We start from the raw sequence: 19,259 nt of genomic DNA on the forward strand, positions 1-19,259 counted from the left end.
AGCTAGTTGATGTTACTCGTGGCGCTTGTATATGTGGCACGGCTTGCGTTTTAGTGCGTTGTTTGTGCGGGCCATTTTCAGTATTATGTTTGTACTCGTTATGGTTTCTTCCTAAGCGCAACACTGGGTGACCACTGATGTAGTGCACGCCACCCGCTAGAGTGCCACACGAGTCACGCGCCGGTACAGACATGTGCATTTTGTGAAGTTATGTACAGTCGAACCCGGATATACCGCATCTGCAATGGGGATCACAGAAAAGTTCGATATATAGGTAATTCGATATATAAAACAAACATTTTATGCAAACATTTTCAAAGGGATTTTACTGCCGTTCGTCATACACAATAATTCGTTATATATGGGTTCGATATATCCGGCTTCGACTGTATAAGCTGCAGCCTGCGTTTCACTTCAGCCTGTCTCGTTTTTTATAGGTATAGTTTGTCATGATACCGTCAGCATGTTTGGGTATCACATATAGGTACTGTGACTTGCATAATGCATACTCATTTTAAGTGCGCATCATATGATTTATACATGCCCTATACACCAATTCCCTCAACAACGCGCATTGCTAGCTAAAATGGTCTGCGAAAAAAAGAACTCTCGCAGCCCCCTCGCGAGTTGTGCACGCACCAGCTGCAGCCAGTAAACCAAAAACTGTCCATACTATCACACGTTATCACTTATCAGTTACGGAGCACACGCGTCAGCATCCACGCCCCTCCACGCCGCGGCATCTCCGAAGAAGCGCTTGGAGTAGGAGGCGGCGCGTGACACGAGCGAGAAGAGGACCTTGGACAACGCCACCTGCGCGTCATTTCTCACCGACAAGCGCGCCGTCGTTTTTCACGGGAAACCGATGATTCCCGCACGGAGGTTGCACAAGCCACGACAGGCGGCCGTCCACGACAGGAGAGAGGACGCCCGCCGCGAGAGGGCACTGGCTGCGCCCGGACGGCCACGCTGGACCGAGGCGCTGGGTGGCTCATCTCGGAGCTGGACAGCCGAGATGAACGACCCGCGGTGGGCTCGAAGGCAAACAACCCCGGAAGGTCCCGTCACCTTTCGACCTACCTTAGCGCAATGCTACGAAGTAGGCGAGGCTGTTGACGGATGCATGGAGCTGCCTCCGTTTTGGTCCGCTACTGGGACGATGAAAGTGCCGCATCAGAACAGAACCAATGAAACCGGAGCGCCAACTGTTGCTTGCAAAAACAAAGAATCCAAGCGAGGATGGAGGGGACAATGATGCCGAATCGAAACGCACTTCTGGTTCTTGGTAGCGCTGCGTACTTTGTAGGTGCAGAACAAATTAAAATATCTCCTCGACCCAGGGCTCGAACACGAGGCGACCACCGACCGGCTCGTTCGCTCCCAATATAGGATCCAAGGAAACGACAATACGGCACCAAAGTTGCCGAATCTCGAAGCACGGCGTGCGCCAAAGAAGGCATCGCGTCCCTCCTGCGGTGTGCCGACACAGTTAACTCGTAAGAATAGTAAACTGGGAAAGTTCGCAGTGATATGTTTTTGAAGGATATCGCGAAAACCCGAGCCCGTATTCATAAAACACCTCGTAAGCTGGAACTGTTCGTAAGAGCCAACACTTATGCTGGGCATGACATTAGCAAAGATGGCCGGCTGATGGCACCCTTTAAGAGCACGTAGGCGAAAGAGAAGCGTTGGGAATTGAGCCCCTCCACCAGCCGAACGAAAGACGGGATAGAACACTTTCAATTGATAGAAATTAGACAAATACTGTAAATTTCAAGAAATGCAAAAGCACATGAATGAGTGATTTATTTTGACGATATTGGAAACGTCCGCAACTGTTGTGTCGCCGGTTTCTCCGCAAATAATAGATTGTTCAATGAGCACACAATGATAACATGAGATGATATGAAACAAAAAACAAAAGGTTGAGCTCTGAAGCAATGAAGCTCGAAAGAGCAGCGGATGAAACGGACAAGTTGGCAAGGAACGAGACACACAGCTATTCTTTTCGTAAGAGCTGTTTGCCGCTGGCTGGCCGCTCGGTTAGCATCTAGTCTTACGAACAGCTCTAGCGTACAAACTTATTTTTTGAGAAAGAACATGCACCAGATCCAACGAATTGGAATCTATATACAGCGAATCTTTGTGTCAGAGCATAAACATTCGAAACACAAGTACACGCACACGAATTATACCGAGTGATTCGTTAAGCGGAGTTGCTGACTACTAGCGAGTACGACGGATGCCTTGAACGCGCCATGGTTTCAGAGGCAGCAAGTTCGGAAATGATTTTAAAGTATTCCAGTATTTACTTTTCTTTAATGCCAGCTACTTGATGACAACTTTCTTTTTGTTGCTACCTTGTGACTGCTGTGTGACTTTGTATCACGGGTCAGGCACTCAGCCTTCCTGTGAAGCTCCCGGCAACCGTCCTTAAGGTTGTCCAAATATGCGTGACAATTCGTTGTTACGCAGCGCGTAGGGGGGTGATGGAGCCACATCATTTCCCTCGTGTGGGCACCGGCAAAACGGGCCACCCAAAGCACCCACTACGCGCCCAAGTGAAAAAGCGGCCTCTTCTCTATTCAACCACCTGTGCGCGCCGGGTGACGGTGATACTGACCCGGTTTGTTGCTCACTGTTCTTACTAACTGACCACGAAACATTTGACTGGTACGGTCAAAACTAAGTAAGAAACAAACGCTCAGTTGTCACTCAGATTCGCTCGCGACGGCGCCACTGCGAATTTCAACGGCGAAAGAGGAGGCAGCACAGCTTTGCCCGAATAACGGCGCCTGCACAGGAATAAACGAGGGAATGTATTTGACGTGCAATCCACCCCAAAGCCTCGGCTGCTCGCGTACGCAGCGCGAGCCCGCCGCACGCTCGTACTACGAGACGCGGCGCACACAAGCAGTCCAGGCAGCTCAGCGGAACGACAACGCAACATCAAGGGAGGGGGGTACGAGAAAGAACCCGGATTCCACTTGTCACCGAGAAGAAACAAAAAAAAAAGGGGGATTTTTTTTTTTTTTTTTTCGAGCAAGCGAAGGGGCAGGCACGGCCTGCGCCGCGCCTTCCTAGGATAAAAGAGTGCTCCCCCTTTCCGGCGAACTTTGGGGCCGAAGGGAGAGCTTGGCGCGAGGGGGCGCCACTTGATTAACAGGCAGTCGGCCGACACGAGCGAGGAGGTTCCGGTAGCTGCGAACGGAGGCCTCCGAAGGAGCGGTCCACAGGCGAGGAGGGCCCGTCGACCTTTCTCGAATCGCAACGTGGCCACCAGCCATGTTGGGCCCAGCCCCCGTTTGTCGTTGTTGCCTAACTGAAGCCCCCCTCCCGTTTTTTGGCCAGCGGGGCCCGCGGTCGTCACTTCGCGTGGACGCTGCACGGCTTCGGCACGAGCTTGACATTGCACGTGTCACGAGGGAACGGCGCACGCGGTTAGCATGTGTTAACCTCCCTGCCTTTCAAGTACCCTTTCTCTCGCTTTTTTTTTTTTTTTGTCTTGCCTAAAAATGACTAACACAATTAGAGACACGCTCGAACTCGTGTCAAGTGAAACTGGCAGTAAGATTTCTCATGCAGGTCTCGTGTACACGAAACTAGTACAACGGATGCGAGCGTCTTAGCTAATAACTTATAATTTCACAAAGAGGAGGACGCACATGAGAATGAACGAACCGTTGATAAGTGCATGCTGCGACGAGGTTGCATGGCGTGTGCGTTGACGGTTTAAAATGCGCGGTGGCACACAAATAATGTGCACTCACACGTGAACACTAAATTCGACGCACTTGTCTTGTTACCGAGTGCGTGTGTCTATCAAGGTGAAAGCATTCTAAGCTAGTTGCTTATTCATATTCAGGCGGGAACAGTGCTAAGGGCACGGACAGAGCTGAGGGCACGTGGAAAACGACTCGCTGTTGTTTTCCACTTGCCATCAGCTCTAGCAGCGCAATTCGCGAGTGTAGCGCATTCGGGAAGCAGCAAACTGAAAGCTAACAAAGGGTTGCGGTGTACGCTAGTCGGTCCCCGATCGTGGACGCGCCGCAGAGTTCTCACAGGGCACACACGAAGAAAACACTGGCGAACAGGCAAGGTCATCTGACGTGTGATCGCGTTTTCTGCGCGTGTAAATTTCCTGCGAGAACTGTGCGGTTGAACGATGCGTCCCCTACTGAAAGCAAAGTCGCCTGCTACGCTCACATTGTACGCACAGTCCTCAATGTAAGAAAATTTACCGCATCACGCAAAACGACCTCGACCTGGAAGGACGGGCACGTTGAGCGGAAACTTATACGTTCGCGCGTGCGTCGTCCAAGATGACGGCCCCTTTCAAGCGAGCCAGGTCTCCCTGCCCGAAGCTCTGAGCTAGGGGTGCGCGCATATGCGACACTTTTGAATAACGAATCGAACAGTACGTTATGCGATTCGGTTTTTGAATCGAAGAGTTACCGTTCATAAATACGAATATTTCTCGCATATTGCGAAATGTCAAATGCGCGCAATCACTAATAAAATTGGAGCAAACGTATTAGAAATTTCATACCCCCGGGCATGGTGTATATATATATATATATATATATATATATATATATATATATATATATATGTGTGTGTGTGTGTGTGTGTGTGTGTGTGTGTGTGTGTGTGTGTGTGTGTACACACAGTTATCAGGGAGGTGACTGTACATAAATATAGGCTGATGATGATGATGATGTACACACAGGTCATGAGAACTTACTGCGTGCGTGGAGCAGGCCATCGCACACGAGCCACACTTTATAGCCGGCGACGATACGATCCTTCGCGCTCTCCGACGCTTCATAATTGCAGCGTATAATGCCAACCAGGAACTTAGAAATGTTACGAATATTAATATGCGAACATCCTTTTATATTATTTGCGAAAACGGTTGTTCTTTACTTGAAAACTATTCGATACTCCATTCGATTCGCTTCTGGTACTATCGTAATATGATTTGGTTTCAAAATCCCCATCCGCACACCAGTATGCTCTCAGCCACGGCGTCGTCCACTGCGCGCACGCAGCGGCGGCCTAATATACGCACGACGCCAATGATGAGGCGACCTTGCCGAATGCGGCCGCCGTGAAGCGCCTCGCTCCTGCGGTGCTCGACTGACTGGTCGCTGACTGCTCGAGCGGTGCAGTCGGCGTTGCGCAGGAGGTTCAATGGTGCTTTCGAACGATGACACGCACACTGGTTGCGTGCTCTCATCAAAGCGCTCCGAGGAAGTGCGTCCTCGCACCGGCCCGCCGTTCTCTGGAGCTGACACTGTGATCCCTGCTACGACTGCGCTCTACGGGAGCGCTACGCCTGCTTTTGTGTTCATATTATAGGTCACACACTCGTGTTACGATCGAGAGGGCCAAGCTTTGGCCTTCTTTGATACATTTTCGCTGCAGTTACGGCGTCCTTCCGTCATATACATGCCATATATGGCATAACGTTCTCGAAAATGCGGCATTCTTGATCGACATTGTGACGACAACGACCTTCACCAGTCACTGATTGCCACATGCTTGCTTTACCAGTCAACTCGTGCCGTCAGTTCCAACGCTGCCAAGATCTTTGTTCAACATACTGATGTAGCGTGCGATCGAACAAAAAGTAATATGGTTTTCTAGCACCAGCGGACGAGGGCAGAAGGGAGACGTAGACAACACTGCGCAATATGTCTGCCTTCTGGCCTCGTCCGCTGGCACTAAAAATGTTATCCAAGTCAGAGTACCAACTTGCCCGGCATACAGCAGCGCAAAGGTATAATAGCTTGGAAATTCGGAAAGATGAAGCGTTATAAGTAACACCGTAATGAGATATGCAAACACGGAGATGAGACCAATCTGCGCACAATATATTCCTCGCAGCGGCACGGCTGCTTCGAGTGATGTTTGTGCAGGAAACTCGCTTCTCGGGCGAGTTGTTACTCCGTAGATGACACGGGCTGTTGTCGAGGCCAACGGGAGAGCGTTGGCACGGCGAGCGTGCTCGATCGTCGGCGCACGCAGCCGGGCCACATGGCTGCTGGCGGCCCGCTCGACGACGACAGTGACCCACAAAGCGCTCGTGTCGGCCGGTCACGACTCCGCTGCGCCGGCTCCCGCGTAGAGAGCCGCGGTGGCTGCTACACACCCTTCCGAGCATCGGCGCGCTGGTTGGGGCCGAAACAGGGGTTGCTAATCGTCCCAAATTTAGCGGGAGAGTCCACGCTCGACCTACTCAGCACGGCTGGCCAAATGTCCCGATTTTTGCTCTTTCTCCACAAAATTGCAACCAGTAAACAACATCTCCGTCTTAAACTGCTGCTGCTGCTGCGTTGTCATAAACAAAGGTTGTCCCGTTTTTTGCAATCGCTCTAGTTGTGTTGCCAGCCGTGATTAACCGTTCATGTTACGTGTATCTGCATTTGTCGCCGCTTTAGTCACCGCGAGGTGGGGAATGGCCCCGCAGTTTAGTCGTGCTAATGTGAAACCCTCGAACAGGCTTACTTTCGGTGAATAACTGTCCCGGGAAATACACTGGCGCTGTCCCAACCAAATGTCGCCAAGAAGTCAGGAAATAACGGAGGCCCTCACGCGAACGGCGCCTACTGTATGCTGACGGGCGTTGTAGTCATGCACTCACGAGTATTTCTTTCTTTTTTTCATTTCGCACAAATAGTAATTGAATTATTTTTGTTAGATAAACTTTATTTCTAAAATGGATAAGAGTTCAATGCAAAAGGTGTCAGATGTCATTTCTTGAGATCCTCCACAACTTTCCCATTCATGCCTTATAGATTAGGTTAGGCAGTTAAGCGTAATAAAATAATTATTATCGCAAATTGGAAAAGAAAAGATGCTCGCGGATATAGCGCGAACCACGCCTATGAAAATACAGTGCGCGTCGTTCACGTAAAGGCCACCATTGTATCTTTACTTCTTGGCGACGTTCGGTTGTGACAACCGGTGCAATCGCTGCAGTGCATGGTGCTGCAGGGTATAGGACAGGTGCGGGTGGCGGATTTCCGTTGAACATAAAACAAAAGGCTAATCCCGCGCACAGTGCAAGTCGCCGTTATGCGAAGCGTTCTATAGTAGCTGGCTATCCAGCAACCCTTAGGGGTTGCACAAATAAACAACTATGCCATGGCATCGAGACCGCGAACATATACACACCTACTGTTAGTGAGACAAGCTACTAGTAGACGACTTCGCTCATTGGATCAGCCTAAAAGGATCTAGATAGATAGATAGATAGATAGATAGATAGATAGATAGATAGATAGATAGATAGATAGATAGATAGATATACAGACAGACAGATAGATAGATAGATAGATAGATAGATAGATAGATAGATAGATAGATAGATAGATAGATAGATAGATAGATAGATAGATAGATAGATAGATAGATAGATAGATAGATAGATTCAGGGTGCCTAAAACAGACAACGAATACTTCGCATTGAAGAGGTAGGCTATGCATAGTGGGAGCATCGACGGCGAAAGCAAACCGTCCGCACGCTGCTTCGATCAGCGGACACAGTCCGCGGCGGCGTGACAAATGAAATCAATCAACGTGCCGCCGAGACACTTGGTGGCCCCGCGCCGGCGCTCCTCTGCCAGCCGGCGCATCATCGATCGCGCACATATATCGACGGGACGGCGCCCATATCGCGAGCCGAATCGTGCGCGTACTCACTACGGAGCTCGCGTGCTCAGCGCCGGCCACTTCGAGCACTCTCCCAAGCACTTTCGCCTTTACGCGCTCGTGCCTTCGGAGCGACCCCCCTTACCTCCTCCTCCCCCGTCAATGGCTCTCGTAGTCCGCTGACTCGACCCGCGCGCTCTATTCCGTCACAGGCGTTTTTTACCTGCACGGAAGGCCAGCTTGCGCTGCATAGTTGGCACGAAACACACACGAAAGTGAAAAAAGAAAAGGAAAAGAAGAAAAAGGAAACACGCAGACACCAAAGATAATGCGCAAACTACCAACTGTTTATTCGCATCCAACAGGAAAGATATACATTATGCCCAGAATAAACAAACTATGGAAATGACAAAACGGTTGTTTCCGTCATAATCTGGTAAACAGCGCAAGGAAAGAAGAAACGGGACAAAATATTAAGTCTGAGTAGACGAGACCGCCGCTGACGAACAACTGACACCCGTGTCGTCTGCTCCCTTAATTATTGCACCGTTTTACGCTGTTTCCCATATATGTTATGTAAGGGGGCAACCGTATTGTCATATCCCTCGTTTGTTAATTCTGGCCATAATATAGACCTTGCCTTTTGGATGTGAATAAACGGTTGGTAATTTGGGCACCATCTTGCGTGTTTTCTTTTTCTTCACTTCGCCCGTGTTCTCGTATCAACTATGCAGCGCAACCTGGCTTCCATGTTCAAGAACCAACTAGGCTACACACAAAGGACCGGACTTATTTCGGGAATTCTGCACGCTCCACTCTCGCTCTCCCGGTTTCAGAGTCAGCGGCCTGCAGCTTATCTGCCGTCAGTGCCTCGTCGATCCCTACAGCTGTGCACCACTACGCTCACTTTCGTGACAGACTCAATACAAAGGCGACATATATAGCCGATACTATAGAGGTGCGGCTACAAGAGGCCACCGATTTCAGGCGCCATTCCTCTCGCGCTTGGTCACCGTATATCGGACTCCGTCACGTGGCTGCTATCGCCGGCATTTTTCACTGGGTCCGAAAGATGACATAAATAAATACATTACAAGGTAGTTACAACGGCCTATAAATATTAGAACTCTCCAGCCGGCGCTATAGTTTTTCAGCGCACTTAGTATGTTTGACAAATTAGTTTCATTGCTAAGTGAAACAATAAACCTATACACACGTTAGTTCGACGCACGGGGCCCGTTCCTCATATCTCAACACATGAGGAACCTGTATAGTAAACTATCAGACGAAATACTTATTTTTCCTCGGCAGTCAAAAATACATGACCGGAAGTTTTCTGGGGCATTGAACACACTGCTGACACAGCGCGGACAGAAAGGTAAGCACTACACGCTCCCATTTCCGTTACGCCTTTCTGCGATGTTTATCGAGACGGTCGCGTTGGCGGACAGCGGGGACGACGAGCGACGGCAGACGACCAAGAACAGTGCGAGGCTTAGGCGGCACTATACAGGGTTTCGCGTTCTTTCAATAAGCAGTACGTAGTACGCGCGCACTCGCCGAGGGAGTGAGATTACATAAGCGCCATCCTCGATACACGACGCAGCAAACACATTCCCGGTCAGTGCGGGCCCAGAAGGGGAGAAAAACGACACCGCCACGTAGCAGACGACAATACGAATGAAAGCAGACGACGACAGGAGTCACACACGCGCAAGATGGCTCAGCGTGCAGAAGACGACCTGCGTGCGCCCGAAAAAGCACCGGGCGTGTCACCGATGTCATCTCGGATTGCCGATTCGGTTGTATCGGCTCCCGCCAACATGAACCCAAAACCGAGGGTGTGCACTTCTGTCACCCGAGAATGGGCAAATAAAACCTAATGCACCGGAGGGGGAAAAAAATGACTCTTTTTCTGCTCGCCGACGTGCTCTCGCTCTCTGTCCATGAGTCTCGTCTATTACCGAGAGAGATACATTCGCCATATACGATTACAGGTGCGTATATTCCACAAGACGCCCGCTGTACTACGCAGCCTATAACGCTGCTTAAGCGCGGGGATGACAGAGAGAAGAAGCGAAGGTGCATCCCATGACAAGTATACAAAACATTTCAAAAATATTTTTTTTTTTTAGCTACCTACTGCCGCCCTATTCTTGGCCTATCCCCCTCAGTGGGTGCGAGCCATGATAAAGGATCATCATTATACAAAACACTATACACTTTATGCTACGCAGATACTACGATAATAAGTACGACATTACAAAAGATACAATTCTGAAGTATAGCATTATCTTCACGAGAGATGAAAAATATAAGTGTCCACCAACGAAGCTCTCGAGAACAGTCGCCCATCAAATGGAGGGCTCGATGGCGGCGAGAAAAGATGCCGCTACGATGGTGCACTAAGGTTTCTGCCCTGAATCTTTACGATGGTCTACACGATAAATGCGATATATGATTGCAGGACCACAAATATTGACGTCGTGTTTGACGTGTTGAGCTAAGCTACCGGCTTTTTCCAAGCATGTTTTGTAACCACGTCCTGTAACCACGTTTTGTAATCACGCTCGGCATTAACGCAATGCAAGTTCAATTTATTTCGCCATGACGTGACAGCGGAGGCTCGAGTCCCCGGTAAAAGCTATATCTCTCGATAGCCTGACAAAGCCGTGGACACCGTAAACACCGAAACCTAAAACAGACAGAAACGCGACCGAGAGCGTTCCACGCTTAGAAACTTATACGGTTCAGTTAAATGAATCAATCAGATTGATTAGTTATAATATTTTGTTTATTATAGTAATTTATTATAATATAGAAAGACATGCAACATCATACATTCATCCTTTGGTGATATTATAAAGTTTATGTGCGGAAGTTTGGATGTCACGCATGTTTGATGTTCGAGTTCTCCTAATGTGATGCAGTGACGTACTTTCTGTGCTGATGCCCGATATGCCACTGCTTGTGTATTTGTGGGCAGTTATGTTATTATGGTCTTCTTCTCTTTATTTTTCTTACCTTCCTGAGTACAATGTTTGTGACTATGGGTTAGCCAGCCTTAACGAGTACTTCTTCCCCTAAAGAGCCATCGCTGCTCATTTTTCTTCGCTCAGTAAAGAAAGAACAGAACCCAGCACATATTGAAGTTATTTATGAGTGCTATTATGAGACAACGGCCGGCGTGACGTGACCATTCCGATCGCATGCTTTTGTTTCTTTATCGTTACGGGCCGATCGCGTATAGACAGAACGCCGCTCTGAGCATTGACAAATTGCGAAAAAATAAAGAATACAATAGAAAAAGAATATAAAATCACTATGCATTATCCCAACCAGCATAAGGGTTCAGCGTGTTTAGCAGACGAACCTAAATATACCCCGAAAAGCACTAGTTGCAAGGAGCGCTCGCTGATAACCGTGCAGGAAACAGCTTCTCGCTCAAATAAAAAGCCAGATTGTCTACGCCCCGTGAAAGCAGTCAATAAAATAAAGACTTCAATGAATGACTTACACAAGCTTCCCAAAAGATCCTACGGCTCCGATCAAGCGTCTGCGCTGCCTTGTTTCGTCTGCACAGTCCTGCAGACGAACTTGTCCGCAACAACAATCCGAGTTTCGGCGCCAACCTTTTCCCGCGCTTCGTCGAGAGCACGCGCCGCGTCTCAGAGATTGGCGCCGATGCGAATAATTGAAGATCCGTGCGAGGAGCTGCAGCAACGACGGTCCTCGAGCCGTGTTCAATCACGGTAAAAGCCCCGCGTGAAGAGAGCCACCGAGATCGACGGATCGCGGCCGAGTTTCCAAAGGCGTGGCTTTCGACGACTCCGAAAGTGGAGCCCTTCTCCCATGCGCGCCCGCGAACGGCCGCTTCAATTCGCGAGCAAGAAAAAACGCACTGCCAGACGTCAACAGGGAATTCTGGTCCAACTTACGCATACGCTATAGCGCAGACCGTTTCCTTTATTCCTGTCGATTTCTTCGCTGGTCACGACGGGGCCCCGGTGGTTTATTCCGCGGGGTTCTCGAAATTTCTTTTCTTCGTCCCAATCTATTTTTCTTTCTTTGTTTATTTTTTACCAGTGGCATCGGCATCAAGAGCTAGTAGGTGGGGTTAAATGTAGTCTACCTGGAGACGCTATAGCAGCAGTAGCCTGCGGCTGCTACATTTCATGTGTCTACACAAAATAAATTTGCTTTAAAAAGAACGATGACGAAATGGCACGCGGACGACTCATTCTTATCGTCAAAAGTATTATCTCACACAGTCGACATTCCACGGCCTTACGAACCCCTCGCAGCAAACCGATCAGGCACCTCGTAACTTGGTATAACATTGCTATTAAAGCAACTTAATGACGAAAAAGACAAAACATTTTCTTAATGCTAGTGCTGGTCGCTTTCCTTGGCCGATCAGAAGTCCCAGGACTATAGGGCTGTTCGAATAGTACTTTTCGAGACTCAATCGAATAGTACCAGTAACGAACATGGAATATTTTTCCAATCTAGAGCAGCTCCCATTTTCACTATTATTATAAAATGATCTTCATGTCCTAGTATATTCACAACGTCAGCAACTTTCTTCCATCAGATTGCGCGTTATGAAGTGGCGTTTATTAAAAGCCAAATGGAAACATTAACAGAGCTTGTTCGCATGCTCGGGACTCGTTGTAAGTGCGCATGATCGGGCGGTTTAGCCGGAAAAATTTCGACTCCTTGAGCGACGTCATAGCACGCTCTACTACGTCACTTCCCGTGTTTTGTGTCTCCTGTGGATTACGCTTGAGTCAACTTCACAACTTTACTACATCGCGCACAATTGGCGGTATAAAATATTCGAAAACTATTCGTATTTCCGGACAATGACTATTGGATTCGAAGACGGGAACGATTAAGGCGATATACGATTCGCTATCCGAAAGCTTCGAATATTCGTACTACTTACACCGGACTGTGACTCGTAACAGCTTACAACTGAGGACAGATTATTGCGAAGTTTGTTTCAAAGTTTTTGCCATGTATAAAAATAATCCCGACCTGCATAATGAACTCTTCACGCCGAGTACACGTTCGACAGCTTAATGTTCCTTAATGCATCGCTTGAAAAAAAAAAAATATAAGGGAAAGAAAGAAATGTCTACATATGGATAATTACGCAAGTCGCAATTACGGGTAGTGATACTCGGCAAAACTGTATTGTTAACTAAATATCAGAAGTCGTCCACACATATATTAACCTGTTAATCAGTGAATGTGCGCAAGTGAGGAACTAAACGTCAGAGATTTCTTTTTCTCTGAACTGATTGTTCAGCAGCGGCAGAACGTAGCAGACGGCAAGATTCCTGACACTGAGAAGCCGCGCCACTGAAAGCGAAGCCACTGCACGTGCTTCACGTCTTTTTCCAAAAAACGTAGTTAAAGCAGCTGCGACGAAATCGCGAAAGCAGCGCGCTTTGTGGGCACAGGAAGCGGTTCTTGCATCTGACGCGTTCGGGCGGGGAAGTGATGACTTGTATCTCCCGCTGCGGTTTCAAAAAAAAAAAAAAAGAGAGAGAGGGGGGGGGGGGGGGGGGAGAGAAGCGAGGCCACCGAAATGTGTCCGACGGCGAGCGCTCCGAAAGCGATGCCACGGCAGCCGCAATAAAAGCGGTGCTTCCAGTTGAATTGGTCCATTGAAACGACACAGCGGACGACTCTTCTCGGGGATAGGTTTCAAAGGCAAGCGAGCCGAAGCGGACGACATCAGAGCCAAAACGAGCATAAGACGCGGAGAAGCGCGATTTAAAGGATTTGTCTCACTTAAAACGATATACACATATCGAGAGACAGAGGCGAATACAGACGGCGAAATGAGGATATGTTGGTGCGGGCCGAATTTCGAATACTTGTTTTCTTCTTTTTATTTCTTTTTTGTCAGGCACTCGCCGGAATCGCGGTAGCACGCCGTATATATATATATATACCAGGTTTCGAGAAGGTAGCTGGGAACTACGAGATATCATATTAAACTTGATAAATGCACGCTATACTGAAAGATCGAAAAAGTAAATTATGCGCTAAAATTTTCGACACGCTTCCCTTTATGCTCGTAGCGAGGAACCGTGAAACTCATCTGCCCTTTTTTTTTTTTTTTTTCTCTCATAAAGCGATTCAAGAGAGGCCCTGAAGTGCCCATCACTTATTTCTTGGTTTCCAGGTGCATTTGTGATCCTGCGCTACCGTCAGTGATCTTCCTTTGAGAAATGCCTAATGGTGAGTAGAGTGGTCTGCTTTTATGAATTACCGGATTCCAACGTCGGGCTGGGCTCACGCGAGCAGATCACGTGCACTCAGCAGTCAAGCCAACGGTGGCTACCGCTCTACATATTCCATACTGCTATCGGTGATGTGTAGTTAAGTGTATCAACGAATTTTCTGTCGGACACAAGATTCAACCAGTCTGTTATCCTTTCAGAGCTTCCTCACACCGTCAAGCTGTGGAATGGTTTCCCAAATAACACTGTTGACATTCGCGACCTGGAAGCCTTCGTAACATCACTCACTAGCGCTTTCTTGTAGCTATTACACACTAATGGTTCCTAAAAAGTTGGTACATTAGCTGTATCCCTTGTTTTCACGCTAGTTGCTCTACATATATTTGTACATATGAATCTGATTTGCTTTTTCATACACATCGCATTATGCTCGGAGAATCAGTAAGATGTTACTTACACTGCAAACTCTTCTAACCGACTGTGATTTGTACTTCTTATTTTCATCGCTAAAGCTTTGTATAAGGCTTTTCTTAGAAGCCCGTTCTCTAGTTGCTTTAGTTCTCAGTGTGCTAAAAGGAACTGCGAATGTTTCTGTAACCCCCTCTCGTGAAATGTTCCACATTGGAACCTGTGATGTGTATCGATATATAACAACAATAATGATGAAAAAGGTGAAGTTCCGGTGTTTCAACTGACCATGAGAAGGAAGGTGCCCCGGTGACGGACGGCGCGTAGTCCGCTGCTCTGTCACGGGCAGCAAATCCACATTTTTTGTCGTTCCGCATGAACGACGCACGGGCTCTCGACCGCCAAGCGGCCCCACGATATCGCCACCGGTCACTCCAACGGGCGTAATCCTTCGAAGACACCGGCTGAGGAGTTTCACGAGTGGCCGCGTTCAATCTTCACTCGGACGGCACGGAGACTCTGGCCGCAAGGCGAATCACACGCGCACGCACACACAGACACGCAAGCAGGAGATCACAGGCGAATCCTAGGGGGCTGCCAGCAGCACGACGCGTAGGCAAACAACCAGTTGCACGTGCACTGCCGGGCAATTGTGCGACGAGTCGGTTGAGGTCACATCCCCGTTCGCGAGTGTGCGCCAGTCGCACGCACGCCAGGTCGTTGACAGCCGTCCCGTGGAAGAAGTACGCGCGCCTGCGAAGGACGGCTCCCAAGCGTCGGGTGGGACTCGCGCGAGCAGATCACGTGCGCGCCTGAGCCGAGCCGGAGTGCTTGTGCGGCCCGGACCGCATTCCTGAGCGTCTGAAAGGAGCCACGCGGAGTAGCGGGGCCCGTCCATTGGCCGAAAGCGACGCCGGTTCTCGCCCTCGCCGGCAGGCCGGCCCCGCAGGACGCGGCGCCATCTCTAGGCGGATCGGCGAAGTCGGCTCTCGTTTTTGGAGGCTCCTTGTTGGCGCCCGAGTAGACTTGTACCAGGTATACATAAAGGTGGTTTGTTTCTGCCTTTTCTGTTTTATGTTTATTTTCACGGCAGTGGCGTTCTGTGTTCATTTGCTGAGTTGCAGACAAACAAATAAGTCAGTATTGCACGAAATGTTGATTGCGGTGAAGCGTTTCAATAAAATCCTAAATTTACGTATCTAGATTTAATACTGCCGCGGTCATAGCCAGGGGGTGGCACAGAGGATACGTACCCCCCCCCTCCCCCCCCCAAAAAAATACAGATTGTATGTAGCCTGCCCAGCCTTGCTAACCCCGAGAAAAAGAAATAAAAAAACAAAAACAAAAAAATATCCAGTGCGAAGGACAGCGACTCATCGCGAGAGACGACACACACTGCGCGTCTCTCTCAGTTCCTGTCTTTAACGCTGTACGTCGTTTCTACCGTGGATTAACAACTAGCCCAAGCCACCACCCTTGTTCGCCCCAACCAAATCGTAGCAATGGCGCTTGTTACAATTGTAGAGTGCGTAGAGTCGTATTGCTAACACTCTTTTTATTATTTTTTTTTTTGTTTTGTTTTAGGCAGGGGGCGGGGGGGGGGGGGGCACCGTGCAAATGTGCCAAGAGACAAGGACGAAAGAAAGTACGAGACACACGAGCACTATATACGTGTGTCTTGTCCTTTCTTTCGTCCTCGTCTCTTAGGCGCATTTGCACGCCTGCAGTGCTGAACCAACTGGCTGTGTCGACCTGCTCGAATAGCACCAGCAAACGTGACCCTCTGAGAACGAGAGGCTTAAATTTAGAAACTGCAAGGAGTGGTCAACGGGAGTTCAAATGTAAAAGAGAAGCATTTGCCCCAAATCTTAAAGTCATTCAAAGCCTTTTTACCTCAAAAGAGTTATAAGAAGGCAATCGGTCCATCACAATGAAAAAATCATCTACACATCGAAAAACTTTTAGAACATTCACACCAAGACAACAGTTGCCAAGTTATATATATATATACAGGGTGTTTCACCGAACACTTTCAAAAATTCTTAAAGGTTGCCTGTGGCAGATAGCACAATTCTAGTTCATGAGCTGGTCTACTCGAAGAGGTGGACATTACTTGCACAAGAAATTGAAATGCATACTTGAATAATTACCAAAAAGTCACTAATTAAGTTTTTAACTAATTACCTGATAGCTCATGTTTCAATTTACAAATTATAGCCGTGGAGTTCGCAAGGCGGATCCACTTGGAACGAATTCTCAGGATGCCACCAGTTTCGAGATATTAATTCCCGAACTTTGCGAACAAATGCATTGGCGTTCCAGTTAGGTTCTAAACAAAACGTCGCTTTATCCATTGAATCACAAAATTAACTGGAACGCCAATGCATTTGTTCGCAAAGTTCGGGAATTAATATCTCGAAACTGGTGGCATCCTGAGAATTAATTCTAAATGGAAACGCCTTGCGAACTCCACGGCTACAATTTGTAAGTTGCAATATGGGTAATCAGGTAATTAGCTAAAAACTTCATGAGTGAATTTTTGTGGATTAGTCGATTATGCATTTCAATTTTTTGTGGAAGTAATCTCCGCCTCTACGAGTAGACCAGTTCACTAACTGGAATTGGGCTATCTGCAACAGGCAACCTTAAATAAAATTTGAAAGTGTTCGCTGAAACACCATATATATATATATATATATATATATATATATATATATATATATATATATATATGAGCTTTCTGCCGAAAACGTTCTAGTTTGTTAACGTACAGTTCATAATCATTGTTGGACACTAGGTGGGAGTCTTTGAATTTTTCTTTAATGGATGTAAACTAAGTAGCTCTGAATTTCGCGACTACTTTAAGGACTCACACCTAAAGAAATAATTGAGCATAGGAAATAGCCAGGAGCATGTCCATATGTTGGTTGCAGAAAATATTTTTACTCATTGTTACGGCGCGGTATCTATAGCCGCAGATCTGCGTGAGTTGTACTGATGGAAGATCATACTGACACTGAAATTGGTTCTTTTTGCTAATTGTTCTAAGATAAACTGCCTATTCAGGTGTAAAAAGCATGCCGAATTCGTCGCAGAATTCTAGCATGTTGTATACAGATTTACGTTCAGCTATATCAGATGATAAGCAAATGAAATTTTACGAAATAGACATCCTCCTACAACCTAACTTGTGTTGCTCGAGTAACTACAACAAAAAAAGCCCGTAAAATTTTCTCCGGCAGGACCCATGCGTTCTTCTCCCCGTGTGTCTGCTCCTTCCCCCTTCACCTTACAAGGGCGGAGGAAGTTGTGCTTAGGAGGCTTCGTGCCGGGGTGGCCCTTACACCGGCTGTGATATCATGGCGGAACTGGTCGAATTTACCACTGGGTGCTACGTGTCCATACTGCTCCGTCCCTGTGATGGAAGCAGATGCATGTCAAATAATATGGACATGTACTGGTTTACAATCGGAACGCTCGCGTCTCCTACTACAAGCCGGCCTCCGCTACAGTGCGACAACCAGCTATGACCGCTAGATACATGATAACACATTCCACAAAACACTACTTCAATTCATACACAACACAGGCCTCACAGCACGCATATAATACACATATATACATTAAGAATTATGCCTTAACGGGAAGTCTTTATCGCAATAAAAAAAACTACAACAACACAAGGTCATAATGTGCAATATCAGGTATTGATAACATTCAAGATAATTTTGGTCCTGAAGCGGAAAAGCAAACAAACCAATGCTATATGCCATTCGAGAAAGATATGTGGCTCTCCATGTCGCTACATGACAACGACACGGCATATACATATATACATGTAATGAACCGCACAAGGACGGTGCGGTGCAATAGTGGGGAAAGAGGAAGATTAAAGTTAGTGTTCCGGGGCGTCCATGTTTATCTCCATCCGCAACCTCCTGCTCGCGTCACATTTATATATCATGCACGATATAGAGACAACAGACAATGAAGCCAAGGAAAGCATCGGGGAAATTGGCTGCGGTTTAAATTTAAACGTAGAAAATGAAGGGAAATGGAAGTGGACGAAACGACAACTTGTCGCCGGTGGGAGTCGAACCAACAACCTCCGCATTGCGAGTGCGTTGCACTACCGCTTGTGTTATGGCGACTGCTGTCAATCAGTCCTTAAAATTGGGTATTTATGTTTACTACATCTTGACCTGGGAGTGTTAGCCAGCGCCACCCAGAGCCATGGTGGTCGAATGGGGAATATTTTTTTTTTTTTTTTTTTTTTTTTTGCTGATGGCGTCAAGTAACATGTGAACTTAGGAGAGCAGGCAAGTGGCTAAAAACGCTGGTATGAGCCAACAACAGAGGGGTTCGATTTTGTTAATCATGACCATATAAAGCCAATAAACATGTTGGCTTTATATGGCCACGATTAAAAAAATCGAACCTCTCGATTTGCCTTCAATTATTCTTGTTTTCATAGCGAGGGTCTCGAATCTTGCAGCCTTGATGTCATTAGGTAGCATGAAGCCAAGGAAAGCATCGGCAAAATTAACTCTGGTTTAAATTGAAATGTAAAAAAAAAAAAAAAACTGAGAAAAGGGAAATGAAAGTCGACGAAAAGATAACTTGTCACCGTTGGAGCCCAGCCCCCCACCTTCGCATGCGCGTGCGTTGCATTACGAATTATATATACGTATATATCCGCATTACCGCCGGATCGGCAGTAAAAGAGACAATGACTAGAACCACCGTATCAAAAAGTAAAAGAAAGTAAAATGCCGGAAATCGACGTTTTTCTTTTCTTCCCTACGTGCTCCTAGTCTTCGTGCCTTTCTCTCTATATATGTATATTTTAATTTAAAAAAATTGTGGCATAATTCTCATCTCTCGATGACTGTCAACACTAATGCGTAAGCATTGAACTAGTATAGCGAAACAACGTAT

At 47.4% G+C, this 19,259-nt stretch overlaps 1 protein-coding gene across 4 annotated transcripts in view; it reads right to left on the reverse strand.

The window, feature by feature from the left end:
* The window catches only part of LOC119432634 (adhesion G protein-coupled receptor L1-like), a 313,279-nt gene extending 298,126 nt beyond the window's left edge, over positions 1 to 15,153 (reverse strand). For all 4 annotated transcript variants that reach the window (XM_049659268.1, XM_049659266.1, XM_049659267.1 and 1 more), the window contains exon 1: positions 14,610 to 15,153. In XM_049659268.1, the coding sequence (XP_049515225.1) occupies positions 14,610 to 14,698 (89 nt within the window). In that variant the 5' untranslated portion in view covers positions 14,699 to 15,153. The remainder of the gene's footprint in view (positions 1 to 14,609) is intronic.
* Positions 15,154 to 19,259: the final 4,106 nt, after the last annotated feature.

The sequence above is a fragment of the Dermacentor silvarum genome, chromosome 11 (assembly GCF_013339745.2).
Source record: "Dermacentor silvarum isolate Dsil-2018 chromosome 11, BIME_Dsil_1.4, whole genome shotgun sequence".
Lineage (NCBI taxonomy): Eukaryota > Metazoa > Arthropoda > Arachnida > Ixodida > Ixodidae > Dermacentor > Dermacentor silvarum.